Source organism: Rousettus aegyptiacus, unplaced genomic scaffold (assembly GCF_014176215.1).
Source record: "Rousettus aegyptiacus isolate mRouAeg1 unplaced genomic scaffold, mRouAeg1.p scaffold_m13_p_5, whole genome shotgun sequence".
NCBI lineage: Eukaryota > Metazoa > Chordata > Mammalia > Chiroptera > Pteropodidae > Rousettus > Rousettus aegyptiacus.
This window is the reverse complement of record NW_023416308.1, coordinates 95,106,059-95,125,284: the sequence shown is the minus strand read 5'-3', so window position 1 is coordinate 95,125,284 and position 19,226 is coordinate 95,106,059. Positions and strand designations below refer to the sequence as shown.

General features: G+C 39.3%; 1 protein-coding gene across 1 annotated transcript in view; it reads left to right on the top strand.

Moving 5' to 3' along the window:
• Positions 1-11,049: 11,049 nt before the first annotated feature.
• LGR4 (leucine rich repeat containing G protein-coupled receptor 4) overlaps positions 11,050-19,226 on the top strand; it is a 91,260-nt gene continuing 83,083 nt past the window's right edge. Inside the window, exon 1 of the mRNA XM_016147417.2 lies at positions 11,050-11,740. Coding sequence (XP_016002903.2) covers positions 11,556-11,740 — 185 coding nt within the window. The 5' untranslated portion in view covers positions 11,050-11,555. The remainder of the gene's footprint in view (positions 11,741-19,226) is intronic.

Sequence of the window (19,226 nt, the reverse complement as noted above, 5' to 3'; positions counted from 1 at the left end):
CTTCTGTCCATTTCATCTATAGGTAGGACCCTCATCCTGTTAATGTGCTTAATGTGTTTATTTTGTGCTTAATTGTGTCTTCCCCATTAGAATTTAAGTTCCATGACAGCAAGAAAGATCACAATTGTATCATTCACATCTGTTCCTCCCATCACCTTACATAGTGCATAAAACCTAGTGGGGAGGTGTTATACATTGTTGAATTGACCTTTCCATAATTCCACAGGTAGATCAAGAATTTGCGTGGGACCATATAAAAACAGTAACAATGACACATGCCTAAGTTAGACACCGAATTTGTTAGCTGATCTTGTTAAAACAAGTGTTCAAGAGAGGACCAAGATTTTAAAGGGGTAATACCATTGTCAATCTTTCATCCCCTTACTCCTTTAAAATTATGGGTCCCATTTGTGGAGAACAACAATGAAGGTTATTTTAACCTTGTGTTTTATGTAAAAATAATAATAGCTGAAATTTGTATAGAACTAATGTCTGATTTTTTTAAGTAAAGATTTTCTTTAGTTGGCTATTAATGACCACAACCAGAACTACACAAAGAATTGCGCACTGCTCGCTAAGGTCTGCTTTTTTAAATGTCTATTGTGTAATTTTTAAATAAGTAACAGTAATGATGTGGAAGGAACACTGGGCTTAAATGAACAGTTCTGCCACTTAACACATGATTCTTGAGTCCAATTCTCAATTGTATATAATAATGGGAGTATGTAATTTCCAATCTCCTTCCTTCCTTCCTTCCTTCCTTCCTTCCTTCCTTCCTTCCTTCCTTCCTTCCTTCCTTTCTGCCTGCCCGCCTGCCTTTTATTTATTTCTTCGTATGTGGTGAACCAGAACTACTCTGGTTCAAGGAATTGGGGGTCCTTGATGCTACCCCTTTGACACCCCATCCCATGCCCCAAAATCTGGGGGTTCCTGTGAGTGCAGTTTGAAAATTTCTGTATTAGATGATCTCTAAAGTCCATTTCTGTTCTCAAAGTTCAATGGTACTAAAATGCTATTGGTAAAGCAGATGATTTTTATCACACAACATATAAACTACACACAAAGAAGTATTTGCTATACTATCAGAAATATTGATAATAGCTGCTTTTCATTAAGCATCTACCAGGCCCTGAATCTAATCCTTAAAACTACCCAAAAGTGATAGGTATTATCCCAGTTACATAGAATCAGAGACCAAATAGTTTTTTTCAGAATCACACTGTTAGTGATCAACATGGCCAAGATTCAATCTCATTTATTTTTGAAACCTATACTTTTCTCCCAATGCCACAGTGCACTTTTAACTACTTTTTTCCTCATTCATTTTTTTAGGTTTCTTGGCTTTTTTTGTTCAGATGTTTTCTTTTTTGAACTAGAGTCCTGTGTTACACACAAAAAAAGCAGAATAAATTTAACCAGTGTATTATGTCAGTATTCACGTGGGCATTTTTAAGTTGGCATCTTTTCATTACATAGGTATTCCATTAAATTACATTAGCATGTTGAAAATACTACTTTCTACCTGTTGGATTACTTTGTGTCACAAAATTAGAAATAACAGTAGATTGTAGCAACAACTGCTTAAGAATGATAGAAGGAACTAGCTAAAGAAATGACAATGAGAAAGTTGGAAGAAGAAAGTTATCAGTTATGGTTCTATTCATTTCAATTAAATGATTTTGATTTTTAGTCTCTGAGTAGAAATCATAAAAGCTATTAATTCACTCAACAAGTATTTATTGGGCATCTATTATGTACTGGGCAGTGTACTTAGGATACAGCAGTAAACAAGACAAAGTCCTGCTGATAAGAAGCTCATGTTCTGGTGAGAGAGCCAGAGGAACAAGAAAACAACCCACTTTCAGGTGGTGGTGAGTGACAGGTAGTTCAACAGGGTAGGAGAGCTAGAGAGCTGTAGGAAGATAAGATTCAGGAACATTAAATCACTGTCGAGGTTCACAACTAGTGATTCCACAGTTTTTTCTCATAGTAGGCTGTCTACGATGGGCTCGGGGACACAGCTCCACCATATCTCACCGGCTAGCTTGGTGATTGTCCTTGGAACCTCCATACAGCACCAACTGCACTTCTCATAATACTTGCAATGCTTACTAAATGTTTGTGCTATTTTCAAAGCACCTATTGCATGCTGATGATCCTTTTCTATCAGTTATCATGTCCATTGACCTCCTCAAATGCACTTGGAATAAAAATCTAAACATCTCACCATGACTCACCAAGCCCTCCCTGCTTGGTACAATTTCTGCCTTCCTCCCCAGCCTTCTTTCATACCCTATCCATCACTATCTCTACTCCTCACATGTGTTTAACACGACAAGCCTTTACACCAGCTGTTCCCTCTGCTTGAAATCTCCTTCCCCCTCTGCTGATACTTATATTTGTCTAGTTTGTGAGTCCATCCCCTCCCCAAGGTGATAAACTTGAGGGCAGGCAGGTCTCTGTTTTGTTCACTGTCCTAGATCCAGAACTGAGAAAAGTGCCTGGCATGTAGTTGACAGTATTTGTTGAGAAAACAATACCAAAGAATGCAGCAGTGCTATTTTAGGGAGGATCAGAGAAGTTCTCTCTGAGAAAATGATAGCTGGAGAGAAACCTGAATGGTGGGAATTGAAGCCACTTGTTTATCTGTGGAGATCGAGGTTTTTGACAGGGCCCAATATAATATCTTTCTTCCCACTCTGGTTCTGAATACAGCGGGAAGTAAAACAACTTGGCAGAGGGGGACCAAAATATTATCTTTATTATTTATCCATTTATATTATACATATTTGTTGAATGCTAGCCATGTCCTCGGGGGTAGAGATACAGCAGAACATGGAAAAAAAATCCTTGCCTCATGGAGCTTCCTATTAAAGGCTGGGCAGGCACACCTGCCCTAGACTTGAGAAAAAAGAATGTGCTCCTTCAAATTAGCCAGACTGAACCACCTACTCTGGACCATGACTGAATTCTCATCATCCCCAGATTTCAGGAGTAAAACTTGCTCACTTCTTACATGGATAACGGCAGAGGAGTGATACTAATGCGTCTTCCTTCTTCTCACATTTGCCAATCAGATTCTCACCCCATCTCCCTTGGAGTGAGTGTGTCAAGTTAGAAGCAGCCACTGAGGTAGAAGTAGAGCCCAAAAAGTGTGGTGTCCCAGTAGCCAGGTAAATATATGGACATGTGAATAATTTTATAAGCATAATGGCTGGTAAGAAAATTAAAATATAAATTTTCAAACCACCTTTTAAATCATTTTTTAATTTGCAAATATTGGCAGAATTGGATTATAAACCCAAATTTGACCTATTATGGGCTATAAATATTTTTATTTTAAAGCTGATCAAGGAGGGAATGCATCGACAGCACACATACATCTTTTTTCCCCATCTCCTTCTGTAAGTACACAGAATCTTAGTTTTATTTATTACACTGCGTATAACCTTTTTCTCCTACCTTTTTATATTTTACCACAAGGTGGCACCAAAGTGCTATTGTTTCTGTTTTCAGATTTTCTAGCAGTTCTTGCTAAGTAAATATCAGGCCTAAGTTTAAAATAGTACCAATGTTTTCTTTTAAACTAAAAAGGAATAGTTAAATGTACTTCAGGAAATTCAAAGCTTTGTAAATCTGGAGAGAAAATTCTTTCCAAATTTACCCTAAAAGAAAACAAAACAAACCTATATAAATTACCAAATTACATGATGTCTATCTACCACTCCATATATAAGTTTGCAGGAGGAGGGAGGGGGGAGATTGATTTAGTATTGTTTTGGTCCTTGTACAAAGTATGAACAACTTTAGTTGACTAGAAATTATCTTTGGTTTCACATTTCTTAAATATCTTCACCCAAGCTCAAATAGGATATTTGATCAAGAGAAAAGTCATTTTAGAAGGGACATGGCAAATTCCTCTTACTAAACCAAAGACTCATCTGAGGCATTAAATTAACTTGCTTTGCCTGACACTAAATTTGTCAAAAAAATTTTTTCCGTAAAATTAAAAATATTAATTAAAACAGGTATAGAGTAGAAAGCTCAATTGACCTAGATATTAGCTCCAGTTCCGCCAATAACTAGGTATGTCACCTTGGATATCCTCTATGGGTCTGATTTCTCACAGCAAATGAGATTTAACACATGATCCCCAAAACTCCTTCTATTTTCTGAAGATTTTAAAAGTATCATGGGGGAAAGTCTGGCACAGCATGAGACAATTTCTAACAGCCACAACTGCCCCAAAATGGACTCTACTTCCAGTGGCAATGTGAATATGCCCCGATGTATATAAGAGTAGCAGAGATACTGTTGAGCATTCCTAAGCCTTGGGCAGATGACCGAATTAGTCTTAAGTTCCTTTGTAACTCTAACCTTCTAAATTCCATAAGTTAAATTGAACTATAAGCTAGTCGAAGGAAGGACTCCAATATCACACCCTATATCTTGGGGCTGCCATGAAAATGCAGCAACTCTCAAATCTCTGACTATAAGGTAACTAACTGACTAACAGTCCTGTTGGGAAAATCGTCACATTTCCCACAGGCTGCTCCTAGTCACTGAGTGAGCACAGCAGAAATACAAAGCCAGTCTTTTCGGGAGCCAACGGATTCCTCTGATGACTCATTTTGTCTTGGGGTCTCCCTGTTGGTCTTACTGAATTTTGATAGAACTGTACCGTCATCTAAAACTCAGCCAAACCCTTTCCCTTCCTTCTCTCCCTGATGGGGAATCAAAACTGCAGCTTGGTCTCATGGTTCTGTGTCTCCCTCAGCTCCCTTTCTGCCTCTCTGTTTTTCCTCACAAACATTTCTCCTAATAAGTCTCTTGCATGAACAATCCGTATTGGTGTCTGCTTCCAAAGGACCCAAACTTGCACAATCTTCTAGCAGAGGGACATAAATTGGGCGGGGTGGGGAGGTACTATATCAAAATCGGGGTGTTCATAATCCAAGGCCCTATCCCAGGCCTACTATATTAGAATCAGTGGAGGTGGAATGTCTGTTTTAGAAATCTTTTCTAGGTGATTTATATGGAGACTGGCCCGAATTAATCTAAATTCTTCCGTCCTTAACAGAGTAGATTCTGAGGAGTCGATGCATTGTAAATATTCCTTGAAAAATAAAGTATTGAAAAGCTTGAGAAGTTTGTGTTATTCTGGAATGAAAGGAATAAACTGGCAAAGTTTTTATAATGTATTTCCCTATCACCTCAAGGTCTTCCATTTTCTCTTTGATATTGAAATATTTTAAAATCTTTCCTCAGTGTTCCATGAAATTAATACATATATTTTAACATTAACATGAGGCAAAAAAAAAAGTTGAATAAATAGTATCAGATTTTGCCAACTAGACCCAAAGAATAGCATTTTTGACATCAACCTAACATCCAGCATCATTGACCTAATCTCCATAGCTTTCTTTGCTTTGCCCCTTTCCAAGGTATTATTGAAAATGAGAGATGGTTGGCAGTCTGCTTGTGTTTTTAAAAGCATTTCCTTATAATTAAAAAAATATTTTTTAAAAGACATTTTCAAAAACCTTAGGATTGTTAAATGTTTTATTCTGACACAGTAGCTGTCACTAGACAAAAAGGAAGTTTTGGGAATCATACAAGAGGTGTTAACGAGTGTCTTTTCTTGAGACATGAAGTGTCTAGGTCAGGATAAAAAAGACATTTACCACAGCTTCTCCTTGAGTCTAAAATCTCTTATTGCCTTCTTTTCTAGGCTACTTTCCAAATATGTTCATGTAGACAGAGAAGAGATTCCAGAATATTTCAGTAGCAACCGCAGAACCAACCCCCACCCCACTGCAAGGGCTGCTTTTCTGTGTGCATACTATTTTTTTGTGGGATACACAGATTCTGCATGTAGATTTTTTTTTTTGAAGTAATTGTCTCATGCTAAGATCTTTCTAAAATGTTTAGAGTTTTATTTGGAATTCTGAGGGAGTGAAAAGGAACCCAATTCAGACTGAACTTCGTATTAATACTTTGATCCTAACAAATTCTCCGCATGACTAGGTGATGATATTCCCATTTTTCTACTCTGATTTTTCTACCTTCGTTTTCCTATTACACTGTCTGGTTCCTTTAACACTCCTTTAATTTTTTGCCTCATCTTTTTCTCACCAGTAGTTTATACACTCAGACCTTGGGATCCACACATGGTTCTGTAATTCGGAAGTTGTTCCCTTGAGGCTCATTCTCCTCTTAGGTTAGATTTGAAAGGGAAAGATCAGAAAAAGAAAATCAAATTTAGAAAGAATCAGGAATAGGTAGGAACACTTTTTTGATATTTACCCTAATGTTTTGAAATTTGAGGTCAATATGGACGTTCAAAAGCATTGGAAAGGATAGCTGACCCCAGGCTATCAAAGTAGGTCAAGAGACTAAGAAACTTTTTGGTGATATTTTGAAAAAGTCTGTCTTCAAGAATAGCCTTCAGCCAGTCATACCAGAAGCCTCATTGTCAGTCCTCACATCCCCCAAATCCATCTGTTCTACACAAGTTGTATTTGCTGCTGCCTGCCATCCTCAAACCTTGCTCAAGCACCCAGTGGAGTAGAAGAAAAAGGGCCCAGAAGGCCAGATTTAGCAACTGAGTAGCTTAAAAGGATGTTTTGAATTTGCTGACAATTTTATATTATTTTTTTGTGCTTCGAAGTGATTATTTTATATTATCCCTAAAAGTAGGTGCTATTTCCTACACACTAGGACCACTCTAGAGACACTAAGACTCAGAAGGAAAGGACGAGTAAAAGCACCTATTTCAGACTGGGGCCCAATGTGGAAGCTCTTCCATTCCAAAGCCCCAAATGCAAATATGAAGGCATCAGAGCATAGAAACAATAGCATTTGTCTTGAGGACACAATTGTTAGAATAGGTACATATCATGTCTGATAGGTAGGGATTAGACCTGATATTCTTTCCATATTCTGTGAATCTATCATGTTTTAAAATGTTTACATATGTATATGTGCATATAGATACCAATATATATGTATGTGTACATATACATAGATACATATATATTGTTAATATACATATTCAACTTCTAACTTCAGGTGGTGGGTTTGGCACTTGCGCTTTTATAAAATCAATAGCTATTTTTCAAAGATGATGTGGTTGCATCATGTCAAGTATTTGGGGTGCCTTTTGTTTGAAATGTATGATAAACCCTACGTGCCTAGGACAAGTTCTGGGTCATTCGTTTTAGAAAGAAGTGCATTTTAAAGTTTGTAATTGGTTCTTTTTGGCTCATTCTGAGATATAAATCTTATTGTGAACTTGCCATGGACCAGAAGTTTCAAAGTGCTTGCTCTAAACTCGCAAGAAAAAGTAGTCACCTTTGAGGCGTGTTCTTCTAATTTTACATAATCCTGAATATGGTTTTAAAAAATAATCAGATTTCAATACAGTATAAGTACTTATGAAAGAGAATTGGAAACTATGGCCATGGGCCAGAACTAGTCCAACATGTGTTTTTGCCAAAAATGTGTTCTTGGAACACCGCCACAACTATTTATTTATGTATCATTCATGGTGGTTTTAATGCTACAATGGCAGAGTGAAATAGGTCTGATAGAGACATTATTGCCCATAAAGCCTGAAATATTTATTACCTGGCCCAAAACAACAAAAACAATATAAACAACCCAATAGAAAACAAACAGGAAAAAGAAATAAATAGGCAGTGCATAAAAGAGCACACCAAATATCCAATGCATACATGATAAGTTAAAACTATATTTGTATTTCATTTTATATGCATCAGATTCACAAATATTTGTCTTACAATATCAGGTGTTGGTAGGATGTAGAGTAGTGAGGTTTTTAATTCTCTCCTGAAGGAAGCACAAATAAGTATAGTCACTTTTGAGAGCAATTTGGTAACCAATAATGGTGAGAGCTCAAAATCTATAACCCAGCAATTTCAATCCTATACACACACATACACGAAAGGCATTTTAGAGAAACTCTTGCATATACAAACAAGGAGATTTGTACAAGAATATTCATTGTCACATTGTTATAAAAATAGAAACAAATTTAATATCAATGAGAAATGGATAAATACAGAGTATAATTTTTAAATGAAAAACTGTATAATAATGAAAATGAACAATAGCCACACGAATAAAGCTTATAGATTTAGTGAAAAAAGTAAGTTGCAGAAGAGTACAGAATGGTATTATTTATATACAATACTACATATTGTTTAGGGATACACATATGAAAAACCTGAGAATATCCATGGGAATTAATTATAAAGTTTAAGAAAAGGCTTACTTCCTAAGGAAAGAAAGAAATACATATTGTTGGGAAGGGGTACAAAGGAAGCTTCAATTACATTTGTAACATATCTTAAGCTAGTTGCTGTGAACTTGGATTTTTGTTCTTTTTGTAAATTGGAAATATTCCATAAAAAGTAAAATTCTTTATGTTTGAGGACTTTTACTCCAGTCAATCATTATAGCATTGCCAGAGAGCCCCACCACCATCCCAATCTTTCAAGTTTTTTTTTTTTTTTTCCTTAATGGAGCTCCTTCAGTCCATTCACCCAGCAGGTAGGGCCTCTGAATATACTTGTGTAGTCTTTAGATTTATGAGTGGGTGAGGGAGTGAGTGAGACCAAAGCTCAACTTATCTACCAGGCAACAAGCCTTGTACCCTTTGTACAAAGGACCTAAGGTGAGCATTACTTGAAAGTGGGTGCCTTCTTCATTGTCCAAAAGCACCCTGCAGTATATGCAGAAAGGCTGAAGACAGGCTCCACCTTCTCTGATCTAGCTGGTGGATGCTACAAATGTACTCATCCAGAACCATGGAAAATTAGAAAGAGGAACCAGTTTGAAGGCAGAGTCTCTATTAAGTTTTTTACTTGCCACCAAAGTTTAGTTCATCTTGATATTTTTATAGGTTCTTATAGTTTATGTGAGAGCCAATGATTTTTTTCCCTAGTTATCTGGGAGTATTTCTTAAAAATTAGTTTGTTTTGTTCTCTCAGGATGTCTTATCCAAAAAGTGAAGATGAATTGCCAATTTATCTTTAATGCAAAGCACATGTAATGTAGCCAACTGTAAGAAACACTAACACATTAACAGAGATTACTCCTTTTCTTATCTATTCAAGTCCTTTCTTCTTCTATATATCGTTCTGGACAAGCTGCAAATTTGAATACTTTCTTATCCTCTTCATCTGATAGACAGTAGCAATTTAATCTTTAATAAAATCTAAATCTCTCCTTTCTTCAAAATCTAAACCTCTCATTTCACCTAAGTTGTCAGCCCTAAGATTTTATTCCTCAGAAGCAAAGAATAAAGTTTTGCAAGTGTGGTTCATAAACCACCTGTATCACTTTCATGTGATGTGCATCGAACTGCTGATGCTCCACCCCAGGCATATTAAATCTCTTTGCATTTCTAATGAAGCATTGTAGGCAATTCCTATGCTCACTAAAGTTTGAAAAACACTTCTTTAAAAGAAAAAAAAATGAATCAATTGTAAAATAAAACCAATCAGTATAGTCTAAAATTGTTATTTTAAAACAGCAGAAAAAAGTGATGTCTCAGCAAGAGAAATTGTTCTCTTTCAATGTCGTTATGAAAAAAGAGGTCTTAAAGGAATTGATTAAAGAATACGAATTTATAATTTTTCCTCACTTCACCTGCTTATGAGAGTTGTTAGAAAATAATGGAGATAGTTTAGACAATGGAAGCCAGGTTAGGGAAGACTACATAGGCACCAAGGAGCCGGGAGCTGGGAGTTGTTTTGTGCTAATCTCTGGCAGAATACAATATCTGAGAGCTTCAGATTTCTTATTTATAAAACCAAAGGGTTGTCCACCTATCTTTAAGTTCTTTCACACCTACAATTAGAGGAAATATGCCGTCCCTAAAACTTGAAGTCAAGGCATATCTGTATACATTGACTCTCTAGCATGTAAATAAATTTATTGTATATTACTCATGTGCCCAAACGGGCATTATTTTTAAAGATAAACTCCCGAATGCAAAAACAATAAAAATGCTTCAGTTTAGGTCTGCATCAACTTTTCATTTTAATTTTACTTACATGACATGAGTAGTCAACTTTATGGCAGTGACATTTTTAACCTTGTCTGCCTTAGTCATGAAAAATGTCTCTAATATAGAGTAAAACAAACCAAAGTCACAGTAGAAAACAAAAAAGGAGGTGCCAATAAAGCAGCGTTTGGTGCAAGTAATGATTCTGTGGGGTCTATTAAACCACAAAAGTCCAGAAGGGGAAGGAATGCTGATAATTACCTAACACCGTCAGTTGCTTCTGGCTTCTCAGTGGTAGTCTCCTAGCATGCAAACGTTTTGTCTGGAAAAATCATCCAGTATTCAGAAACAGCACCTGCTTTGACCCTTACAAGATACCTGTGTTTTAGGATTTTAAAGTATGTGAGAAAACAGTCTGAGCTATAGTCACCAAAACTCAGTATCGTTGATGGTTATTTGCTAAGATTTAGCTACCAAGTGCATATCAAGATAGGTATAAAGATCGCAGATGAAGCGAAAGGCTTGTGGGAGCACAACTTGGTATACAGTTAAAATCTAAATATTTATGTCAGATTAAGGGACACTTTCCCCCTCCTATTTTAATTTAAAATCTTTTTTCCACTTTGCACAGCTCCCAAAGTCCTAGCCCTTTGAACAGTGGAGAGTCATTTGAAACTTAATTGAATGCCGAGACAAGTTCTATTTTTCACGTCATCCAATTTAGGAGATTCAATTTCTGCAGAAGAAGATGGGTGAGGAGGGAAAAGTCCCCCTCTACTTCTTCAGATCTGTCCACCTTCAACCCACAACCTGCCACGCAAATGGAGCCAAGTCAGGGATATTGCACTGAACCACCACCACCTTGTCACTCACGCCTGATAAACACGCCCCTCTGGTCCTACTGTTGGCCAATGGCGACTACCCTTCTTGCATAGTAATGAGCTCGAGACCTCCCCCGGCCAATGACGCTCCAGGAGAAGGGTTAGTTTTGCATGTACCTAAGTGATTTGCATAACTCAGCGGCTGGGGGCTTGGGAACCCGAGCGTGCAACCCTAGAAGGGAAAAGGACGGGAGGAGGTTGAGCTGCGGCGGCGAGCGAACGAGAAAGAGCCCGGGTGTTTGTGCGAGAGCCGGGCGGGGGCTGGGTTCAGGGGCCGGCATGGCTGAAGGCTGTGCTCCGCAATCTTGAAGAGCGGCTGCGGCAGGAGGCCGGGGACCCGGAGGCGGGTGCGATGGCAGAGTGCGGTCTCCGCAGCTGCGCCCGGCCGGGCCGGCTGGCCTGAGCCGCCAGAGGAGCGGGGCTGCCTCTGCTCTTCCATGGAGCAGCGGGAAGGGCGAAACTCCGGAGCGCCGCGTCCCTGCGTTGCTGCTGTGGACTGTTAAAGGGGCCGAGCCCGCACGACCGCCGAGAGAGCCCGGCCCCAGCCCGCAGGCCGGCTGCGCGGGGGCGGCGGAGGGTAGCGGAGGCACGCTGAGCGAGCTGCGCCGCGGGAAAGGCCGGCGCGGGAGGCGGCCGCAGCAATGCCGGGCCCGCTGGGGCTGCTCTGCTTCTTCGCCCTGGGGCTTCGCGGCTCGGCCGAGCCCAGCGGCGCAGCGCCGCCTCTCTGCGCGGCGCCCTGCAGCTGCGACGGCGACCGTCGGGTAGACTGCTCCGGGAAGGGGCTGACGACAGTGCCCGAGGGGCTCAGCGCCTTCACCCAAGCGCTGTAAGTGCGGGCGGTGGGGGCGCCTGGGAGGGGCAAACTGAGGGACGGTGGGGGGGGGCGGAGTCAGCGGTCAATCCCATCCCCACCCCCATTGTCCCGAGGAGGGGACGCCGGTCACCTGTGTGAGTGGGTGCTTGGCACCCACTCCCGCGCCACGGGCTTTCCAAACTTGGCCAGTCCGAATCCAAGCCTTGGGTAGCTCCTTTTCCCCAGACTTTCCGGTGCAATCACCCTCCCCCCCCCCCAACTCCCAAGTGCATCTGGGGCCAGGGAGGAGGGAGGAATCTGGAAACGCTTGCCCCTGGCAGCCTTTTCACGCGACCTTCCCTTCTCTCGAGGGCCCCTGTTCAGCTGGCAAGAGGTTTGTAATGGACGAGGGTGAGGGCGCCTAGAACTTGGCCCGAGTCTGCAGACCCAGGCACGTTCCGTGGGGAAGCACCTGGAGCCTCCTGGGTTCCAGCATGTGGGTAGAAGAAACACCTGTACCTCAGGGCGAATTGCCTTCCACTTTGGCCCTATCCAGGTAGAGCGACCTGGCACCTCAGTCCAGTTCCTTCTGGCCTCACCCTTAAATGCCCGGGGTTCTGGAGCGCACAGAGGAACCAAGCCCAAGCAAGGGAGAGGGAGAGGGAAATCGCAGGTTTCTTTTCGTAGAAATACTCATAACAAGGCCTTTTAAAAAATAAATTCTGACCTGAAGTACAAGATATTTGAAGAAAAAGTTCCAGAACATATGCTCTGCCCTATTGGAAAGGTAGGCAGCAGTTGTCTTGTTTCTTAACCAGCAGAACTTTCCTTTTGGGCTGCCTGCAGTTGGTAAAATCTCAAATGGCTCTGACTTAAAAATCACCCTCTTCAAATAGAGACCAGGGAGTTTTAGACATTCCCTTCAGAGAATAAGAGGAATCTGAAATTGGTGTTGGAGGTGGCATCGCCACATGCCACCAATAAAGAATAGAGTAATTGAGTGCAGGGCTTGGTGAGTGCTCTTGCAGTTGTGTGGCCAGATGAGTGATTAAATCAAGAGCAGTGAAAGAATTGTTTGAGAGAGGAAGGGATTCTGAGAGTCACTTGGGTAAAGGGAATTTCCTTTTACCTTATAGCTGCTGAAAGGGACCTTAGAAATAGAGTTTTAAAGGAATAACCGACCCTGTGAAGAAATCCTTTCTCTGCAGGCGAGAGTAGTTGCTGTATTTCCAGGTGGGTGGTGGGAGGTGTTCTGCTTGCCGTCTACTAATAGGGTTTTATTGAGTAGGCCTGGTGACTTGGAACCTGTCTCATTCTTTGGCTTGCAGGCCCCTCTCTCACCTCCCTGGGCCTCCTCAGGTGTGTTAGTTACACATTTGAAGTAATTTTCCTTCAATATGGTGAAATTTAACTTTTTACTGAAAAAAGTTAACTTTTCAGTGAAGAACAGTTTGCTCACAAAGGTACTTTAAGTGGGAAAGTTAGAGCTGGAGTGAGAAGAAGTAAAGGAAACAGAGGATGGAGCTATTTTTTCCTCCAAGTTCTCTTGAAACTTTTAGGGAATTCATGCAGGAGAGCTGAAACCTCTGTCAGGCCTCTCTATAATAGAAAAGCATGATTTTACTATTTTGACCCATTGTAAAAACCTTGTTTAGCAGATTCCTCGAGTTTTTATGAGTAGGCTTGCCCTATAAGGAAAAGAGCTGTTTTACATTAGTACCTAAAACCACAAAGAAATATCACATTTTTATGAGCACACACTCTGTGGAGCATCAGACATCTTCCCGTAAAACTCACTGAAAGTAATACAATGCTGTATTCTCAACCTTGAGCCTTACAAAATGTATTGTTCATGGCTTTGGGAAATAGAAAGATAATTGGCACCGGTCCAGATTAGATTGCCTAAACTAGCATCATCATATCACTTTTCAGAGCTGCGGTGGTGTGTTATATTTTCCTTTCCCATTTGTGACCTATGAATGGAGTGATTGTATATCCTGGTAACTTTTTATTTCACTCTAAAACTCTTCATTTTACTCTCAAAAGTTTTTCAAGGGCACTATATTTGTGTTTTGGGAAACCAGCTAGTCCAGTGACTCTCAGAGGCCAAGTTGAGGAGGGACAGGTGCTGTGGGTCTACACACTCCAGTGGACCGTACAGGACACCTTGAAATCATCTGAGGTCCTCTTCTAAGTCTGCTCTCCCATCACAGCCTTAGGGAGCCACAGTTAGACACCAAGGGACCAGTTACACGGTCCCCAAACTTCTATTCACAGATTCTTAATTTCTGGAGCATATGCATCAAGGCATATTTAGTTATATATAAAATTACAAACACAAAAACGGAAGTTAAAAAGATGAGACTATAGTTACTATCAAAGTTCTTTTATTTTCCTCTCATTCCTCAGTGGTGCACCCTCACCTCCCCTAGGGGTGTGCGCATCTTACTTTGGACACCCCAGGACTGACAGCAGGGATCTTATTTTACTCCCTTTTGGAGTCCATAGAGCCTAGTACATAGGAGGCACTTAAAAATATTGCTGTGGATAAATTAGGACTCAGGCCACACTGAGGGCAGAGTTGAGGCTTGGAATTCAGATGTCATTCCCACACGAGATTGCCAAATTCAGCATTATCACCATTTTAGTCTTTTGTCCAGATCTGAGAAGGCCTGAGAGAGAAGACACCTACCTGCTTCTTCTCCTTTAGGCTCGTTTAAACTTGTTCAGTCTAACAGTGTCTGTTTCCTGCTGAAAGCTGCTTTATCCGAGGCTGGGGGCAGAGTCAGATATAATCCCCAGTATTGTTGATGGGATTCCCATGTTCACACCATTTGCTGCACCTGTAGTTAGTATTTATATTTTGCAACAGTTCTCAACCTTGTGTCACAATGCACTGGCTTGCCAAATTCACCCTGAGGTGTTTTAAAGGAAGTGCTTTTACTTACTAGCATTAAAATTCTAAAGTTTATTTTATTAAAAGGGTTGAGGGTTATTCCTACATGATGGTAATGAGGGCACTCTTAATCACCTGCGTTGCTAGAGTCTCGATTAGGGGAGAAAGAGATGAAGTCACAAGGGCATTGGGGAGGGGATTGTTTACATGCGTCCTCTGGTTTGTGTGTTACTGCTACAAAGTTTGAGAACTATAGACCTGGAACACGAATTTCCACATCCTTGATTATGTGTGGTGCACAGTTTTAAGATTATAAAGGCTGTTCCTGTGGCTTCATGGAGCCAGTGGAGGGCCTGAACCCTTGATCATGGTCTGGACCACGCCATTAAGTAATTGTGTGGCCTTGGGCAAGTCATTCTTTTTTCTTTTTTCTTTTCTTTTCTTTTCTTTTCTTTTCTTTTCTTTTCTTTTCTTTTCTTTTCTTTTCTTTTCTTTTTCTTTTCTCTTCTTTTCTCTTCTTTCTTTTCTTTCTTTCTTTCTTTCTTTCTTTCTTTCTTTCTTTCTTTCTGTGTCAATTTTCTCATCTGAAAAATGAAGTAATTGGATCCACTAGATTATATGTAAGGCTGCTTTTAGCTTCCAGAAGTTTCGTGCTTTTATAATTCTTACATAATTTTAGGGTGGCAAGGTGATGATAATGTTGTGATCCTCTTATAAAAAGATCCCAAGAGTATCAGAATATTATTCTTAGTTGAAGTTGCACAAGCCCATTTACTATACCATTCACCTGGAGGAGTTCTTTGTGTTTAGAAGTTCGTGTTAGGAAATTTGCCATGGAGACTTGTTGCAGAATGCATGACTAGCTAAGGCGCTTTTCTAGGGTAGAATAGCCCTGCTTGTTTCCTGTGGGTATGGCTTAACACTTGGAAAATAAAATCACCCTGTTTCAGTAATTTGGATACTATACAAAAAGTTACTCAATGTCCTTACTTCCATATAATTAGTCATAATCTCTTTAACCTTCAGTGTGTGTGTATCCTGTACATGGGCAGGTTATCAAGCTTTCAATATAAAATTGATGATTACCTGAGGGACTTTGAAGTGTTTTTAAAAATAATCTGTTGCTTTTTCTTCAGTTTTTGGAAGCATCATCTCAGATTCTTGCCTAAGGTGTATTTTTTTTTTTTTTCACTACACCAAACACCTTTCTTCTTTTAATAGTATCATTTGAAAGTATTTTCTTATGTCTTTCCAATGTCTGCTGTATTCCCTGGCAGGTCAGTAATCAGTGGCTAAATGTTTATATCTTTTTTGATGGTAGAGTTTTGATAACCTCTTGATTACTGAATTACTATCTGTAATTTAATGTTAGCTTAGTTTGTGTGGTGCCTTTCTAGAGATGTATTAATGTTATATACAAGTGAGCTTGGTTCTAAATAAGACCAATATATGAATGTCTTCTAAGTATAGATTCTTTATTTTACAAACTAGTGAACTTCTGGGTTCTCTTTAAATACAAGAGAGAAAAGAGCTTTCTGCTGGGGTTATGGAAAGCTGGGTTCCAGATCTGTGAATAAATCTCAAGTGATCTTGAGACGGTCACACACCTAACCCTTCAGGGTCTCTGTTTGTTCACCTTTAAAACAAAGAAGTAAACAGCCCTTAACTGCCAAGCGTTTTCTATTTAATTTTTTTAAAAAATACATTTCTCAGATCTCTATGTTGTGTTAAGTGAACTATCGGGGAGCCTAAATCCTGGACTTTCACCCACCCTGGAAACCTCCAATTATCCATCCCTACTGGAATATTTCCGTTGAATGGGTAATTCACTGCCTCACATGGCAACAATGTGCTGGGTGTGGTCTGAGCAATTCCCAGTACTTGAACCAGTAATTCTCTCATTCTGGGCTTCTTAAGGCTTGTAGTAACCACTAACATTTTAAGATTTCCAGTCAAACTAAATGCTAATGACAATTATGGTATCACAAGCATTTATTGTCCAGGGACTTGGCTCTTAACATTAGAGTTGTAAGGTAACATTTGACAACTTAATCTCTTAGGGAAGATCAAAGTTCTGTACTGGTAGGTGGATCCAGGCAAGTTTAGGCATTTTCTTGTCCTCTGTCAGTCTATCTCTCAAATTCTTATTTTAGTAATCTTTATAATAGTGGAAAATACTGACAGCTTGCAAGTTTGGATTTTGGTTTCTGATCTCATTGGTTGTGCCTATCCTTGTATTTTCATGTTCTTACCAATAAATAATGGATATTGGAGTAGATGATGGCTAATGTCTCTCAATGCTTCGCATTTGTCTGAATTTGTGTAGAATATTAAGCAAGTAAAGCTTAAGAATCGTTTAGTGGCTCATTAAAATTTTTCTAAGACTGTCACTTTTTCTCTATAAAAAAGATATAAATTTCCATAAAAGCATAATATTTGTTGGTATACCTGGATTAAAAATTAAATTCTGCCAAATATGCCCTTAACTCTGAAAAATGTATCTAATATAACTTAAGAGTGTTCTTGATAAGAAAGCTTAGTTCTTTTGATTTTGTAGACTAGATCTCAAGGTTTTGGCTTTAGAGATACATTTTCCAGCTTGCTCTTTAAAAGCCTTCTCCAGCCTTCAAGTTTTTGGCAATGCTAAAAGCTTGTTTTTCTATATATAAAATAATATGGATAACTTTTTTCTTTTTTTGCCCCCAACTTTGTTCAGTGAAATAGTTTTTAGAAGCTTCATTGAGAATAATAAAATGCTCTATTTTTAAATTATGTCAGTGAAGAAGAAAAATCTAGGGCATTTAGCAAATCAGTACTCTTACACAATGGCTAATTTGTCTGCTCTTCTTGACATTTCTTTTGTGTCTTTTAAGCTCTTGATGGTCAAACTGTAGGCGAGGTATCAACTCTATTGTCTGAAATTGGGTGGGTTCAAAATTGAGTTTAGAAATCAGTTTTAGCAGGAGACAGATCATGATTTTATAGTTCCTGTACATTTAATAACATACAACTTTCTAAAGATGTTAGCAAGTTAGTACTTAAGCGCCCCCTTTAAATGGCAAGATGGAATTATGTGGTGGTATATATTCTGGATTCACCTATCCATAGACAAATATTTGTTATTAAACTAGGTACATGGCTAGGACTATTTTTAGCAAGTTTCTTAAAGCATACTGAAGTATTCTGTGTCACGTACAAGCAATTAAAATTCAGAATATTTAGCATGATCTTAGTCTCTAAAGCATGTTTTGATATCATTACATATTTTAATTGTCAAAAAAGCACATGAGCAAGATTTGGCATTATGCATTTTATTTTAGACACCAGCAATTAAAGTTCAGAAATGCCCTTCTAATAGTCTAGGAAATGAACATTTTTCAAAATACATTTTTGTAGTTCTATCTTTTCTGTGCTGGAAGATCTTATGGGGAAAGCATTGGAAACCCCCCCCCCCCAAACCCCCCCTCCCGCCCCCCGCCCGGTGGCAACATGTTGGCCCATTAGAATATAAGAATATCCTTGTAAGGAAATGTAAACAATAGATATTTTGAGAGGCAGCTGGACCAAGACTGGGTATATGTTTAGGTCCTTTGCGGGTTTGTTGTCTATGCTAGGGACGTGCGGAGAAAACATACCTAATATATTACAAGATATTTAATGACCCTGTATCCTTCATATTTAATTTGCATTTAAATATTCCGAGTCAATATAAGTAAAGGTCATGTAAGCCCCTTTAGCTAGTTTTTTTTCCCCCTATATTTTTATACTAGAAGGATGTAGCCTTAAAAAAAAGTTTTAAATATAAAGTTGACTATTAAAAGAATGAAATCTCGATGTACTTTGACAAGAAAATATTTTTGATATTTGAATCAGGTTGGAACCCAGTATCCAGAAAAATCCTGAGTTAGATTCTTCCCATTCCAGTATATTTTTAAAGTTTTATTTGGGGAACTTTTCCTTCCTAAGAAGAGTGACATAAATTTGGCAGGGAGATGGCGCCTTTACCTAGGAGCCGTACTAGGCAGGGCTGAGGAATGTGCTTGGAGTGCTTCAGGTCCTACTTCTCCCTTCCCCTCAGGCTGTGAGGTTCTTACTGTAGCTCTTAGTGTAAACCACAGAATAACTTTAGTACAAGTGGTGACATCAAAACTCCCCGGAAGAGCTTGATTAGAGCTGTTTTCCTATTTCCTAGGAAGGTGGATAGATGTTGTTAAATCTCACTCCCTTCATGGGTCTTATTTTCAAGGGGCAGGATAATAGGAGGTGCATCTCCAAGTTGGCAGTCTTTTCTCCACCTTGAGGGCGTGGGCTATGATGTTAATTAATTTTCTGATTTTGCCCGTTTTCCTAAGGGATAAGCTTCATACCTGGAGATCCTTGGGAAAATTATATGGATAATATGTGAAGGGTTTGGCAGACTAGATTTTCTTAGTAGAGAGACCTGTGCTTGCCACTCTGCTCTAGATTGTCACCGTACCTGTGTGTGTGAGCCATCTCAGAGGGCTGCTTTTTTGCAGGAGAATTTTCCAGAGACCGAGCACTATCTCTTGAGTAATTTATACGTTAGGAACTCAGTATTCTAAAGTTTATCGACTCTTTTTTTTCTTTTTTCTTTTGGTAGTG